Source organism: Vipera berus, assembly GCF_964194415.1.
Source record: "Vipera berus genome assembly, chromosome: 1".
In the NCBI taxonomy this organism is placed as follows: domain Eukaryota; kingdom Metazoa; phylum Chordata; class Lepidosauria; order Squamata; family Viperidae; genus Vipera; species Vipera berus.
Genome location: NC_138202.1, coordinates 331,260,163 through 331,276,419, shown reverse-complemented (window position 1 = coordinate 331,276,419; position 16,257 = coordinate 331,260,163). Strand labels below are relative to the sequence as shown.

Here is a 16,257-nt window from a genome sequence, read left to right as displayed (position 1 = left end):
GGGGAGGGGCTTGTGTATTCTGTTGAGAGTTATGCTGGAGGTATACTGCCAGAAAGTGCACTGTTCTACTTTGAAATTATCTATATCCAATTTAGAGATAAAAAAGGGGCTAAATATGCTAGGCCAATATGATCCTCAATTGTTCAATTGATCTTCAGAACCTCCCATTCATAAATGCTGCAGGGTTCTTTTCCCCAAACTCCTCCTTGAACAAAAACCTCTGCCCAGTCCAATTTAAGCTCACCATCCATCAGTGCTTTTAGTACAACTAATAATGATTGACAGTCAGTGTTCCCTAGATCAGGGGTAGGCAACCTTGGCTCTTTTATGACTCATGGACTTCAACTCCCAGAATTCCTGAGCCAGCATAGCTCAGCTTGGAAACCTCTCCCTTTTCCCTCAGCGTGGCTGGCTCAGGAATTCTGGAAGTTGAAGTCCACGAGTCATAGAAGAACCAAGGTTGCCTACCCCTGTCCTAGAAGGTTGCCAGCCTTTACCCTTGTTCTTTTACCCAGCAGACATTTTGGTTTTTAAATCACTTTTTTCCCCATCTTAAGTACTACCCTCCCTTTCTCTTGTGGGATATATCTTATTCTCAGGTTCTACTTATTAATTAAGGGAAAAGAAAAATTTTTGGTGCTTGCATGGATGTGTGCCAGATTAGCAAGAAGATATTGACTCCTGCATGCTACCATAAGATAAAACCTGCCATATGGATGTAATGAGTAATGAATGGAATAATTGCCAGGCCAAAAAGTAGTTACAAGTTATGGCACATCATACAGAGCAACCTTTAAGAAAAATTATGAAGTATCTAAGAAATCTTATTAAATGGTGTGTGTGTGTGTGTGTGTGTGTGTGTGTGTGTGTGTGACTTATACAATGGGTTTTTTCTATAATTCCCATTAAATGATATGAATTCTTACATTGAAACAGGTGGGCTGAAAAAGAACTTAATATGATGAAGCTTTTCTTTGATAATTTGATACACTACATTCAAGCAGTCAGAGAAAGACGGCATAAACACACATTGTAAGTATGATTCTGGAGGATCTTGTCCTTTTTTGTCCATTCGTGATTTAATATTTTGAACTACCATTGTTCTCCTTGGCCTTGCTCAACTCCATTTGCACATGACCACAGTAATTACTTGATTAGTAGAATAATTTCAATATCTGATTTATTGATGCCTATCCACTTCCCCATTTTTCTTTAGAAATGCTCTTTTGGTAAGTGTAAAAAGGAATTAAACAAAAGGAATTCTGATGCAAAATAGAATTTTGACATTTTAAGAGGGCATTGACCAAATAAAATTACACTGAGACGGTGTATAGCTGCTTCTTCTTCTTCTTCTTCTTCTTCTTCTTCTTCTTCTTCTTCTTCTTCTTCTTCTTCTTCTTCTTCTTCTTCTTCTTCTTCTTCTTCTTATTATTATTATTATTATTATTATTATTATTATTATTATTATTATTATTATTATTATTTCCATCAATATTTGCCTCTGCTATTAAATCATGACTAATTTATACCACATTTTATGCTGAGTGCTGGCTGTTGATTGAAATTGTATGTTCAGTGATGTTTATATTAGAATAGGAGAAAGGTAAAAAGATAGTTTGGAAATTAGAGTGAAAGAATAAAGGTTTTGTCATTTCGATATTAGATACACAGCAGATTCTATGTTGTCTTATAATATGAGATACAAATTCAGTAAATATATATTGTATATATGTTCATCACAACCCAAAAATAAAACATCTACTTACAATAGAAATATCAAAACCAAAACACCTGGCACTATAGTTAAAGTTTCCCATGCAGCCCCCACTTTCATTTCACCATTCTCACCTTATCCCAGCAAATAGGGAGATTCAGTCATAGTATATAAATCTTAAATTGATAGAAGGTTATTTCAGACTAATATAGCCAACACATATGTTCTCTGGTTTTATATAACAAAGTTTGCATCAATAAGGAAACATAATAATATTTTATGTATACACTGTAAGGGGGGAAGGGTATACACTGTAAGGCCATGTTCACCTCCAGTGTTTTTTTCACCCCACTGAACCCTCAGTGCAGAAATTCAGCAGCAAAAATCAATACTCAACATTATGATTTTTGTTTATTTAACAAAATAAGAATGAAACAGATTAATATTTTGTATTGATGCTGGCCTATGTATAGTAAAAATGTTTTATTTTATATTTTACTTTACAAAATATCCCCCAAATGAGTAATAGTTTATCTATTTTGTTCATATTTGCACATTGTCACTATATATTACCATGTACCCTGCAATACATGAAAGCTGGGGAAACTAAAGTATTTCATCCAACTGGAAAAATATTGTTGGTCCAGGCATGTTGAAAAAAAAATCTGATGTTTAGTTTTAAGTTTGATTCTAATGATGATTTGAAAATAATTTTAATTAAAATTAAAATTCTTTTTTGATTTATAATTTTTAATTCCTCTACCTTTTTTGTCTATGGAATCTACAGGAATCAATCTTGAATTAGTTTATTTTTTCAACATTTGTAATAATCATTTGTCATCTGATAGTAAGGTTAAGACAACCATCAGAAAAGACAATGAGATGTATTAGTCTAATTTAATTTGAAAAAAAGATTAAACTGTCTTAAAGTTGACTAATTTTTTTTAATAATTTCAATGATAGATACAGCCATAGTGCAGAGGTTCAGGTGCGCCTTCAGTTTCTGACATGTGTCTTTTCCACTCTGGGATCACCAGATCATTTCAGTAAGTTCTCACTATATCTTAATTTTTAAAAATGTAATTTTCTGCTTTTTTCTTAAAGATTTATGTCTTAAAGAAATAATTAAAACATGGAATTCACAACGCTTATTGCAACTACAAGCTTTAAATACTAGTAATCCATGAGTTACAACCGGCTGCCTAGCAATGATTTGGAATTACAACAGACACTCCCAAAATGTAATTACAACCTGATTCCAAAGTTCCAGTGCTCCACACTGCAGTTGGGCATTCAGCAACCAGCCCACATTTATGATAGATAGATAGATAGATAGATAGATAGATAGATAGATAGATAGATAGATAGATAGATAGATAGATGAAAGAAAGAAAGGAAAGAAAGAAAGAAAGATTATAGGGTCAAGGGAATCATACTGGACAGCAATGCGTGCAAAGAGAATCTGGTTTCATTGGGCAAAAAATGTGATGCAGCTCCAAACAAAGCAAATACCATCTAGGTTGCATTGAGACGTATTATACGAAGATCAAAATAAGTGTTATACAATGAACAAAAGATCATTGTTCTTTCTTTTCTGCATTGTTCCACATCTAGAATATAGTATCCAGTTCTGTCCATTACGTTTTACGAAGGACAGTGAGAAACTGAAGCATGTCCAGAGAATAGCAATCAAGATAGTATGCTAGGAAAAGAGAACCTATGATGAAGTGTTAGATATGTTTAGCCCACAGCTGAGAGAACTGCAAAGAAATATGATAAAAGTTTTAAAATTATGTGAACATCTGTCATATAAAAGAATTGTTCCAAGAGAGAGTATAAAGAAACAGTAGCTTTAAATTAGAAGGAAATTGGTATTTTGTTAGAATGTAGGAAAGAATTTCTAATACTAAGAAGCTGTTGAGGAGCTTTCAGTAGGGGACTTTCATTCAGTGAAGGTGTTTAAAGCATGGGTCCCCAACTCCCGGTCCATGGAATAGCACCAGGCCATGGCATGCCAGAAACCGGTCGCACAGACAAGCAAAGTCCCATCCGCGGACTGCAGGCAGTACATGAAACTATACCCACTCCAGTCCACAGAAAAGCCTCTCTCCATGGAACTGGTCCCTGGTGCTCAAAAGGTTGGGGGCCTCTTGTTTAAAGAGCCTGGATAGGCATATTTTGGGGATGCTGTAATAATGGGTTCTTGCGTCTTGAAGGTTATTTACCAATTAGGGATAACAATTATTTCTGCAGACTTATGGAGCTCAGAGAATTTTGTACTGTGGTACAGGTTTTCTGGATGAGATGCCTATGTTTGCATCAGATTCTTAGTTTTGCTGTGAAATGAAAAGATAGGAAAAGTCGTAAACACAGTCATTCCTGACACTATCAATTACTTTCTCTTATTCATTGACCTCAGATAGGTATTTGATTTTTCAGAGGATCTGTAGACAGCAAGGCAAGCCAGATAACTGGAGAGTAAGTGGCTTGAAATGTTGGCTTGAGGATCATCCATACTACTTGCACCTATTCTATGGTTCCAAAGGCATCATGTCTTCTTTGCTGACATCTAATTTTCAAGAGAACAGCCATTTCCATAGCCATCTACTATGTGATATTTGCATAACTTTTTAGTTGGGAAAAACCTTTGTATTCATATTGGTGCAATCCCACATGAAATGTCCGATCCCCTATTTTGTCTGTGTTATAGGATTGAAATCTGAGCATTTGTTTAGAATACGAAGTTTTGCCCAACTATGTATTTTCTTAATGGCTGCCCTTCACGGCTAATTCAGTCTAGCTGGAAAGGGTTGACTGTGTTTGTCAGGTTATCATTGTGGGATATGAAATGCTAATTTTTCTGAACGAGGGGGCAGTGCAGTGCCTGTGCTTTTTAACTCACAATATTGATGCTTAATATCTGTTGCTTAGCAGTAATATTCTGCTTGCAAAATATTTAAGAGGTTGGCAGCCATACAGCTGTAGAAATCTTTTTAAAAACTGACTATCCCTTCTTATTAATTACTGGGTTCTCTTCTCTCCCTCTCCTTTTTTCTACTTTTATTACAAATAATTGAAGGCAGCAAGCACACCAAATACTCCTCCCTTCTTCTATTTTACCCACAACAACCACCTTGAGTGAGGAGCCCAAAATCATCCAGTAGGTTTTCATGGTTAAGGCAGGATTTGAATTCACATTCTCCCAATTTCTAGCCTTGTGCCTTAGCCACTAGATCATACTGGCTGTTTGTCACATTGATGAATGACCTCTTTGAGGAGTGTAACTCTTGAAACATTTTGATGAGAGGGGGATTGATACTGTTTACAACTATATTGTGGATAAGCTAATGGGTCAGAAGCTCACAGTACAGTGTTAAAATGGTGCTATTGCAGGACCATGTTAACATAGGGGCATAAAAGTGATAGGTCTCTTCTTTTGTTGCTCCCTAGCAGCTGGAATACAAGGCATGGCATCTGTGATTCTGAAGGTAATAATGGCCATCAGTACTGATAAATACTCATAGCTCAATCTTCCATGAATTTTTCCAGCTCCCCTACAGTCTAAAATGGTGTAAGTCACACCTGAAGGGAGCAGATTCCAGATAGACATCAAGTTACAACATAACGGAGCCTGCCTCATGGTTGCAAGTCTTGATGGTGATAAGCAAAGTGCCCATGTGATAGCATTGCTTATTGACCCCCACTCCTGTTCTCCCCAGTACTTCATTAAGTGGTGCATGGGATACCTCAGGTGGGTGAGGCTCTGGGAGATCTAGCAAGGCCAAGACCCACCTGCCCTGAGCTCCCAAGGCCTCCTATACCCGCAGGCATCCTGTGCTTTGCTTCCCATCTGTCAGGATCCTTGCAGCCTTGGGCCTGCTTCCCACCCCACAAGGTCTCCCACACTTCCACATACTCCCATCACCAATATTGCACTTACTTTTGAAAGATCTCTGGAGCTCATACTGGAGAAAGATAGCATGCCAATCTACTTCACACCATCTGAAGGCCATGTGGCTCTGCCCTGGAAGTGGGCAACATTTTGGATCAGGCACAGTGTTGTTGCAGGACAGCCACTCCAAAATGGCACCTGCTTCTGGGATGGAGCCATACAGCCTAGCGATTCTAAGGGGTGGAGCAGCCTGTTCTCCTTCCCTAGACAAGGTCAAGTACACCAAATCTGTGAATCTGATGAACAGGGCATATCACCATGACAATGTATGTTTATCAGAAATTCACTGATTAGAAAAAGAAACCTAGGATTTTTATGAACCTGTATAGTTATTGGTTTTTGTTGTTCTGGTTTTGTATTGCAGAGGAGAGAGAGATTAATCCAAATTATAACCTATTGGAGGATTATTATAATCCGAATAAAAAATGGATAGCAAATTGCATGAATAAAATATATTTGAATTTTTAGGGCTGAGTCTGGAACAAGTTGATGTACTATGGCACTGTTTAGTTGAAGATTCTGAATGTTATGATGATGCTCTACACTGGTTCTTAAATCAAGTAAGAAGTAAAGATCAGCATGCTATGGGAATGGAAACCTACAAGCACCTTTTTTTAGAAAAGGTAAAGTGGATTTGATCTTTGCTACATAATCAGTTATCATTTCTATTGAGCACAATCTTCAAAATGATAATTCTTTTTTTTTTCTTAGATGCCTCAGCTAAAGCCTGAAACAATTAGTATGACTGGATTAAACTTGTTTCAGCATTTATGTAATTTGGCTCGATTGGCTACTAGCGCATATGATGGTGGTTCAAACTCAGAGGTATGCAAATGTACTGAGCGACTGTTTCATTTTTTTTTTTAAAATTAACATATTTGTGGGGTCATTGATGTTTTCTGAGCTTGGTTGTTTTCCTGCAGATATTTCATTACCCAACCCGATAACCCCATCAGTGCTAGAAGTTTGTTCTCTGTTTATATATTAATGATTTGCCCTATCAATGTTAGTGGGAGTGTTCTTGGCGATTCCTCTATAAGACAATCAGGCAGAAGACTAGCAGACTGCATCCATGAACATTAACCAGCAGTCAGAAGACATGATAAAAACTCCTTAATTTCAGATACGTGGACAGACTTAACCATAGCTTCTACTGGAAAACAGAGAGTATCCTAGATCAAGCTAAGTCCAAAAAAGGTAGAGAATTCCTGGAAGCCATCAAGAACATCTACATGTTGAGATAAACAACATCTACATGCCATTTGAAAGACAATCAAGAAGCCAAAAAGGAAAATAAAGCACTATATTTAAAAAGTGGATTTACCAAAAATCCCAGAGAATATACAAAACATCTTAAATGAAAAAATATCAATGATGGAGATGACAGACAAAAAAATGATAAGACTCCAGGCCCAGATGGATTACCCGCAGAGTTTTATAAAATGTCTACAAGATACTTTTAGTCCAATAATGAAAGAACTATGCATTGGAGCTACTAAATAGAAATATTAGGCAGGATACGGAAATTAAAGGATTGGAAATAAAGATGAAAAATACAAATTACAAGCATTTGCAGACAATTTGGTCTTTATACTAGAAGAGCCCCTTGAGACAAGCCTTAAGCTTATGAAAAAGATAAAAGAATTTGGAGAAGTGACAGGTCTGAAAATAAATAGAGAAAAGACCAAAGTAATAACTAAAAACCTTACAAACAAAAACAAAAAAACCAATTATCGGAAAAAACAGGTCTTCAAATAGTAAAAAAAAAATACTTGGGAATCTACTTAACAGCAAGATGTGCAACAATAAAAGAAGACTACGTAAAATTATTAAAAAAAAGCTAGACTTGGAAAAATGGAAAAATTTACAACTTTCAATGTTGAGGAGAATAGCAATAGTGAAGATGAATATTCTATGAAAAAAATTTTTTTTTTGTTTCAAACAATACTTATAAAATTGGGGGGGGGGAATTTTTGATGAACTAAACAAATTAATACTGAAATTTATTTAGCAAGGGAAAAAAGCTAGAATTATATAATTTTTCCATTTTGCTCTTTAACCTTTTTTCCTAGGGCTTTGCATTTTTTACTCTCAGATATAGTGCAGGTTATTGATGTATCTTTCTCCAATTTTGATACCACGCTTGGCTTCCTCCAATGCAGCTTCCTTTAATACACAGTGCATTCAGAAAGTATTCAGACTCCCTTCACTTTTATCAGTTTTGTTATGCTGCAGCCTGATTCTACAGTTGTTGAAGTTAATTTTTTTTCATTAATCTACACTCGGTACCCCATAATGACAAGGTGAAAAAGGAATTTTAGAAATGTCTGTAAATTTATTAAAAATAAAAAGCTGAAATATCACATTGGCATAAGTATTCAGACCTTTTTCAACAATACTTGAAATTTAGCTCAGGTGCCTCCCATTTCTCTTGATGACCTGTGGTATATTAAATGGATTGGACGTGATTTGGAAAGGCACACACCTCACAGCTGACAATGCATACTGTAGCACAGGGGTGTCAAACTTCAACAACTGTAGAATCAGGCTGCAGCATAACAAAATTGACAAAAGTGAGGGGTGTCTGAATACTTTCTGAATGCAGTGTATATTCACCATATAGGTTGAATAAATAAGGGGAAAGGATACAGCCTTGTACGCTTCTACTAGCCAGGCCCTAATGCAACAGAGGAACATTTGTACCACCATGCTTTATACTTATATCTGATTCTTACGAAACATGCTCCCTTTGGTTTTCAACAGACATGTTACCTGGTACTATTTCCAAATTATTCCATTTTTGTCATATTTGTTCGGATCACATTGTTCCAGAAATGCTGGTCTTTAGGTGTTCATGAACAAATTTTGGGTCTTGACCTGTTATTTTTTCTGGATAGTTGAGGTTTCCTCCTGGCACACCTTTTATATAGATCTAATTTGTGCATCTTCTTTCTAATGGTAGAATGGACACTTTGACCTCAGTAGTGGTGAGAGCTATTGGAAACTCACATAATGAAATTCTGGAATACCATTTTGTGTGAATGCTCTCTGACTGAATTTGCTGGGACGGTGTGACTTGAGCTAATAGGCAGTTGTTTGAAATCATCTCCACTTGTATATGATCTTCTAGACAGTGCAATAATTAGCATCCAATTGTTGGGCAAATGTTTGACATTCTTTCCCACATTGATAGCCCTGTATAACATTTTTGAAGCCTCCAAATGTTCTTTTGCTCTAGGCATGTGACCACCCACTTCAACATTTGTACCTGATCTGATTCAAAATTAAATTACACAATGGACTATAAAATTTAAATGATGCATATTATTTGTTATATTACATTCCTTTACCAATATTGTTGAAATGAAGATTGAGTATCCCTATATTGAAATATATTGAAAAAGTAAATTATTTCAATTATGTGTACTTATTTTCTCATATCACTGTGTGCTTTCCTTTGGTATAGAATAAAATCCTTACCAGTGCTACTGATAAAGATGTAAGGAAGATATGGTAGATAATTTTACTTGACTCTTGGATAGAAATAATCAACTGTCAGTAATACTAGTTTTTTTTTCTTTTTTCTTTTACAGTTGTGTGGTATGGACCAATTCTGGGGCATTGCTTTAAGAGCACAATCTGGAGATGTGAGCCGAGCAGCTATACAGTACATTAACTCCTATTATATTAATGGTATGAGAACTTATTTGAAAATTCTGAGCTTAGAATTCCAAACAGAATAGTTTAAATCATTACTTTTTTTCTTATGGAAATAAAAAATAAATAAATATTTCTTTAATCTAGGTAATTTATTTTTAACTCTTTTAGGTAAAACAGGTCTGGAGAAAGAACAGGAATTTATTAGCAAGTGCATGGAAAGCCTAATGATAGCATCTAGTAATCTAGAGCAAGATTCTCATTCCAGTCTTACCATTATTGAACGAGGACTTCTCATGCTTAAAACTCATTTAGAAGCTTTTCGGAGAAGGTAAACTATTTCCTTTATTGTTTTATGAAAAAGTAGTATTTCAGGAAAAATGACTGGCAGTTATGAACATTATTTTTGTGATCTCAATATTAATCTGTTATATTTTTAACTGCTTATATTTAGGATTTTCAAAAGAAAATTCAGAAAATTTTGTTACAAATGCAAAGTAGATTATTTTCAAGGACTAGGGGGTGAGGGTGGGATAAAAGATCCTAGGGAGAGAGAGAGAGAAGGTTGCCTGTGATATAAATCATCCTAGTTTTGAAACATCCTTTGGTTTGTTACGTAGTGTTGAGCAATCTACTTTTAAAATAAGGCTGAAACATTGAGTTCATGAAATTATCTTTATAGTTCTTTATTATTTATTATTTATTAATTTAATTTATATACCGCCCTTCTCTCAAGAGACTCAGGGCGGTTAACAGGGCAATACATAAAAACAGATACAAAAAAATTAAAATTATTAAAAACATGATTAAACAGTGCCCATAATACAAATTTAAAATTAAAGTCATAATAACAATCCCACCCCGTCCCATCAGGCTAGGCCCGCTTCCTTAAAGAGATGGGTTTTAAGGTTGCGCCGGAAGGAGCGGAGATCGGGCGCCATCCGGAGCTCTACCGGAAGATGGTTCCATAAATCCGGTGCACCCACAGAGAACGCTCTCCCCCTGGGGGTCACCAGTCGGCATTCTTTGACTGGCGGCACCCTGAGGAGGCCCTCTCTGTGGGAGCGTACTGGGCGGAGGGAAGATGACGCCGGCTGCAGGTGCTCCCCAAGGTATTCTGGACCCATGCCATGGAGGGCTTTGTAGGTCATTACCAACACCTTGAACCTCACCCGGAAGACAACTGGTAACCAATGCAGCTCGCGGAGCAAAGGTGTAACACGGGAGTATCGGGAGACCCCCGATACAACTCTCGCGGCTGCATTCTGTACCAGTTGGAGCCTCCGAGTGGTCTTCAAGGGTAGCCCCATGTAGAGAGCGTTGCAGTAATCAAGATGAGAGGTCACGAGCGCATGAGTGACCGTGCGCAAGGCATCCCGGTCTAGATAGGGCCGCAACTGGCGCACCAGGCGAACCTGGGCGAACGCCCCCCTAGTTACAGCTACAATATGGTCTTCTAAAGAGAGCTATGAATCTAGGAGGACTCCCAAGTTGCGAGCCCTATCTACAGGAGGTAATGACTCACCCCCCATAATGAGTGGTGGGATATCCTGAATATCCCGAGATGCCGGTACGCACAGCCACTCCGTCTTGTCAGGGTTGAGACGAAGCCTGTTCCTCCCCATCCAGACCCGGACCGCCTCCAGGCACCGGGACATCACGTCGAGGGCATCACTGGGGTGGTTTGGGGTCGAAATGAAAAGTTGGGTATCATCAGCATACTGATGGTACCCAACTCCAAAACCACGAATGATCTCACCCAGCGGTTTCATGTAGATGTTGAACAGAAGGGGCGAGAGGACCGACCCCTGAGGGACTCCACAAGCGAGAGGCCTCGCGGTCGACCTCTGCCCCCCTGTCAACACCGACTGCGAGCGTCCCAGGAGATAGGAGGAGAACCACTGAAGAACCGTGCCTCCCACTCCCAATCCCCTGAGACGCCGCAGCAAGATACCATGGTCGATGGTATCGAAAGCCGCTGAGAGGTCTAATAGGACTAGAACAGAGGAGTATCCTCTGTCCCGGGCCCTCCAGAGATCATTCACCAGCGCGACCAATGCCGTCTCCGTGCTGTACCCAGGCCTGAAGCCCGATTGGTACGGGTCTAGATAATCCGCTTCATCCAGGACCAGAGGGAGCTGGTGCGCCACCACACTCTCAACAACCTTCGCAAGGAAGCGAAGGTTGGAGACTGGACGAAAGTTATTCAAAACAGCCGGATCCAAGGCAGGCTTCTTGAGGAGAGGTCTCACCACCGCCTCTTTCAAGGCGGCGGGAAAACTACCCTCACTCAAGGAAGCAGCTATAACCGCCTGGAACCAGCCTTGTGTCCCCTCCCGGGCTGCATAAACCAGCCAGGAAGGGCACGGGTCCAATAAACATGTGGTGGAGCTCAGCCTCCCCATGATCCTGTCCACTTCCTCCGGAGTCACAGGATCGAACTCCTCCCAGGTGACATCGACAAGATCGCTCGTGTCCTGATCGTCCGATACTGCCCAGTCGGAGTCCAAACCGGTCCGAATCCGAGCGATTTTGTCCGACAGATGTTGACTAAATTCCTCGGCACGCCCCTGCAAGGGTTCCCCACTAACCTCCTGGTTAAGGAGGGAGCGGGTCACCCTAAACAGGGCGGCCGGGCGATTATCTGCGGACGCGATGAGGGCAGCGAAGTAGTTAGATCTCGCTACCCTCATCGCTGCGAGATAAGACCTAATATGGGTTCTTAGTCGCAATCGGTCGGATTCAGATCGGCTGGACCTCCAAACGCTCTCTAGGCCCCGTCTCCGACGCTTCATCTCCCGGAGCTCCGCGGAGAACCATGGAGCCCATTGGGATCTGCGCCGGGTCAGGGGCCGCAAGGGTACAACTCGGTCAAGTGCCTCCGTGGCCGTCCTTTCCCAGGCCTCCACTAAGGCATCCGCCGAGCTGCGAGCTGGGGAGGCAGGTGGGGCCCCCAGCGCTGCCTGAAACCTCTCAGGGTCCATTAAGCGCCTGGGGCGGAACCATCTAGTTGGCTCAACAACCCCACGTTGGGGAGTGGCAAAACGGAAGACCAGCCGCAGGAGATAATGATCGGTCCATGACAGGGGCATAACAATTGGGGAGCCCCCACCAAGATCATCTAACCACCGACCAGATAAGAAAACCAAGTCAAGGGTGTGGCCTCCCTCATGGGTCGGTCCATGAATTACCTGCGTCAGGTCCATGGCCGTCATGGAAGCCATGAACTCCCGAGCTAACTCGGATGCTCCTCCCAGGGATGGTAGATTGAAGTCACCCAAAACCATAAGTTTAGGAAACTCAATCACCAGCCCTGAGAGGATATCGAGAAGCTCGGGCAGGGCTGCTGCTACGCGACTAGGCGAAAGGTACGCGAGAAGCAAGCCCAACTGCGCCCTAGGACCAAACCTCAATAAGAGAGATTCACACCCGACTATCTGAGGAACGGTGGCCTCCTGCGGGCATAAGGTCTCCCTCATAACCACAGCCACTCCCCCACCCCTACCCTGAGTCCGAGGCCGGTGTAGCACCCGGAAGCCTGGTGGGCAGAGATCCACCAGGGGGATACCACCCTCTGGGCCCAACCAGGTCTCCGTAATGCAAGCCAGGTCCGCTTGCTCACCCTCAACTAGATCCCGGACGAGGGGAGCCTTATTAGCAACGGACCTGGCATTTAGGTACACCAGTCGGAGCTCAGGTGGCTGCACATCCCCGCTCCCAGAGCCTTGGGTCGAAAGTAGAGGGTCGGAGCGCCTCACCGCTTGAAGATAGCGGAGAGGCCCTCCCGGAGGTCGATACGGCCCTCTGATCTTACACCTGCAGCCATTCCCTATCGTCGTGGGAATTGGCAATCCCACGACCCGCTCCAGAGCTCCAGAGGTGACCGACCCCGGCTCCCTCTCAACGCGATCTCTCCTAGGCCTGGTCTGAACAGCAGTTGGCGGATTGCCCCCCCTCTCCAACCAACCACAACCCTCCCCCCTCCCTAACCCTACAAAAAATTTAGCTAAAAAAGTAATCAGGGGCCTCTTGTTAAATTTATATCTTAGGCCCCTGTTTCTGCCCGGCCATCTCTCAGGGTCCCAACAGTCAGACCCGTCGTCAAGAGGTGAATTAAAAGATAAGGCGGGTCGCTCCCAGGATGGGGGGGCACCCCTGAGAGCGAGTAAAACCGTGACAAGTGACACCCCTGAGAGCGAGTAAAACCGTGACCCTGACAAGTTCATAAACATCACAAATCCTAAAATACCAAGAAATTCATAGTCATTTGTCTTTGTATATGAGCTCAGCCTATTAATTTCACTTTGAACAGGTAGATATGTACATTTCCATACATTTGCTTAGATGCATTTGGTTTTTAAAGAAATAGTTTGGCATTGATTTCCCTTTTTATAATGTTTTTTCTTCAGGTTTGCATATCATCTGAGACAATGGCAAATAGAAGGCACTGGTATCAGCAGCCATTTAAAAGCATTGAGTGATAAACAATCACTACCTCTCAGAATTGTTTGTCAACCAGCTGGACTTCCTGACAAAGTATGTTTTAATTTGCTTTCACCCCTACGTTGCTTTAAATCTCTTGTCTTATCTGAGAAATAAATTTAATGTACAGTATGTTCTGTTCCAGATGACCATTGAAATGTACCCAAGTGATCAGGTAGCAGATCTAAGAGCTGAGGTTACGCATTGGTATGAAAATTTACAGAAAGAGCAGTTGAATCAGCAAGCACATCTGCAAGAATTTGGTCAAATCAGTAGAAAAGGAGATTTCCCAGGTACATTTTAAAGTAGTTTTCTGATTAAAACCTTACTGATTTGCAATCCAATTTGAGTTGGGTGGTAGATTTGATTTTGTCTCTATTTTCAGATCGTGTTCATACAAAAAAAAAGCTGTTGTGTTTTTCTCAAGTTAGTACATGAATGAGTGAGGGGGTGACTAAAATAATAGAATATGTATTATTTCTATAGTTCTGTAAAATGCTTGTCATATGTTTGATTTATAGAGGAGAAGGCAAAGTACTGAAAACAACTTTTTTTTTCATTTGTAGGGGGTCTCATGGGTCCTGTAAGAATGATTTCTTCTGGACATGAACTAACAACTGACTATGATGAAAAAACACTTCATGAATTGGGATTTAAAGATATGCAGGTATTGATAAATATTCAGAGCTGATTATAAAACATACTATGGTGATAAAAAATGAGCAAATGAGCCTAAGTGGAACTAAAACTCACAGTCCCACGGTTTCTGGGCCAAGATCTTAAACATTACAATTGGTACCTGCAACTCAGTCACTAAGCAAAGTGATTGCTAAGTAGGAAATCACATGACCACAACTGTGCTTTTCTTTTCCCCACTCTCCTGTCTTTTGGAGAGCTCACCCCAGTGGCTCTGGGAATAGCAGGCTCTAAGCTAATCATTTTCACACTTTTGGCTTTTGTTTGCTTCCTAATCACCCCCCTGCCCTTTGGAAATCTCACCTTTACCCTGAGATAATTAACAAAAAGGGAAATAATGTTTGTGTTTACAGTAATTGGAGGAAAGTGATTATAAAAGAATAAACAGACCCAAAATGGGGAACACACATGGAAAGCAATGTGTTGTTATTGGCAGCTGCATGCTACACAGACAGCCCAGTAATTCCCCATTGTGGGCAGGCTTACTCTCTGTTAATTGCTCCCTTGCTAATCTTTGCACTATGCAAGGGGAGGACGAGATGAATCAAGCACAGGAGACATTGCCTAGTGAAATCGCTGTTCCCCCCCTGCCCTCACAGAGTATAACATTGGGGAGGAACGAATTACAAGAGAGCAAATATGCACAATGAGAAATACACATTGAAAGCAATGTACTGGTACCAGTAGCTATGTGCACATTACACAGACAGCATGATATATTCCCCATTGTGTGCATTTTTATACTCTTGTAATCTCCTCTCTCCAGTTTCTCTGCTGGGCAAGGATAGGAAAGAAAATCAAAATAACAGGTCAGGTATGGGACAATATATACTAATTGTAACTGTGATCACATACCTGACTGAAGGACACTGTGAAGGTCATAAATGGGGCACTGGTCATAAAGTTATTTCTTCAATACTGTCATACCTGGAGTCAATAGGTAGGTGAAGACTACCTATAAATAAAATATATCCTGTCAAAAAGGTTTACCTTATTTTAGCAGAAAGTTCTGTTAAAGGTGCAGAAAGAGATATCTGTTGGTCAGCTGGAAAATGTAAAACATGGGAAGATAAAAGTATTGGAAATGCTGTGAAACCTATTTAAAATTAACATAGTTAGTCCTTGCTTACCAGCCCCTTGTTCAGTGACTATTCAAAGTTATGATGGCACTGAAAAAGGAAGAATTACAACTAGCCCTCAAAAGTTGTGGCCACTGCTGTATCCTCCATGATCATATGATTGCAATTTGTGTGCTTGGCCCCTGGCATGCATTTATGATGGTTGCAGCATCCTACAGTCACATGATTGCCATTTGTGAACTTTACAGCTAGCTTCTGACAAGCAAAGTCAGTGGGGAAGCCAGGAAGTTGCAAGTCGCAGTCACATGGCGGCACCACACTAGTTTTCTCAGTATGGGTGACTTTCTGATTTATCTGAAAAGATAATATTCCGTTGTCTTGTTTCTTCTATCCATATGATACTCATACAAAGTACTTTTTTTGTAAAAGAAAAAGGTGCCGGAACTCACACAGGTCATACAACCCGCCTTGCCTACCCTACAAGGTTCCATCCAAAAAAGGTGCCGGAACTCCGTTCTGAGCGTTCTATGACAAAAAAAGCCCTGCTCATACAACTTACAGCATCTAGCTAATTTGTCCATTGCCAGCAAGAATTCTTGTGCTTTGCCAGAGGACTGACTGATACCTTTCCTTCTCCCTTCTACATGAACAACTTTCTCATGGCCCTAGTCAGTGTG

The 16,257-nt window shown here is 40.6% G+C and overlaps 1 protein-coding gene across 2 annotated transcripts in view; it reads left to right on the top strand.

The window, feature by feature from the left end:
* The window catches only part of USP34 (ubiquitin specific peptidase 34), a 158,509-nt gene that overhangs the window by 63,752 nt on the left and 78,500 nt on the right, over positions 1-16,257 (top strand). Inside the window, exons 20-28 of one of the 2 annotated variants that reach the window (XM_081336055.1) lie at positions 937-1,032; positions 2,678-2,760; positions 6,135-6,289; positions 6,378-6,491; positions 9,260-9,359; positions 9,495-9,654; positions 13,733-13,859; positions 13,951-14,098; positions 14,372-14,472. In XM_081336055.1, coding sequence (XP_081192181.1) covers positions 937-1,032; positions 2,678-2,760; positions 6,135-6,289; positions 6,378-6,491; positions 9,260-9,359; positions 9,495-9,654; positions 13,733-13,859; positions 13,951-14,098; positions 14,372-14,472 — 1,084 coding nt within the window. Of the gene's footprint in view, positions 1-936; positions 1,033-2,677; positions 2,761-6,134; positions 6,290-6,377; positions 6,492-9,259; positions 9,360-9,494; positions 9,655-13,732; positions 13,860-13,935; positions 14,099-14,371; positions 14,473-16,257 lie in introns of both variants that reach the window. The other variant, XM_081336054.1, reaches the window with a different exon arrangement.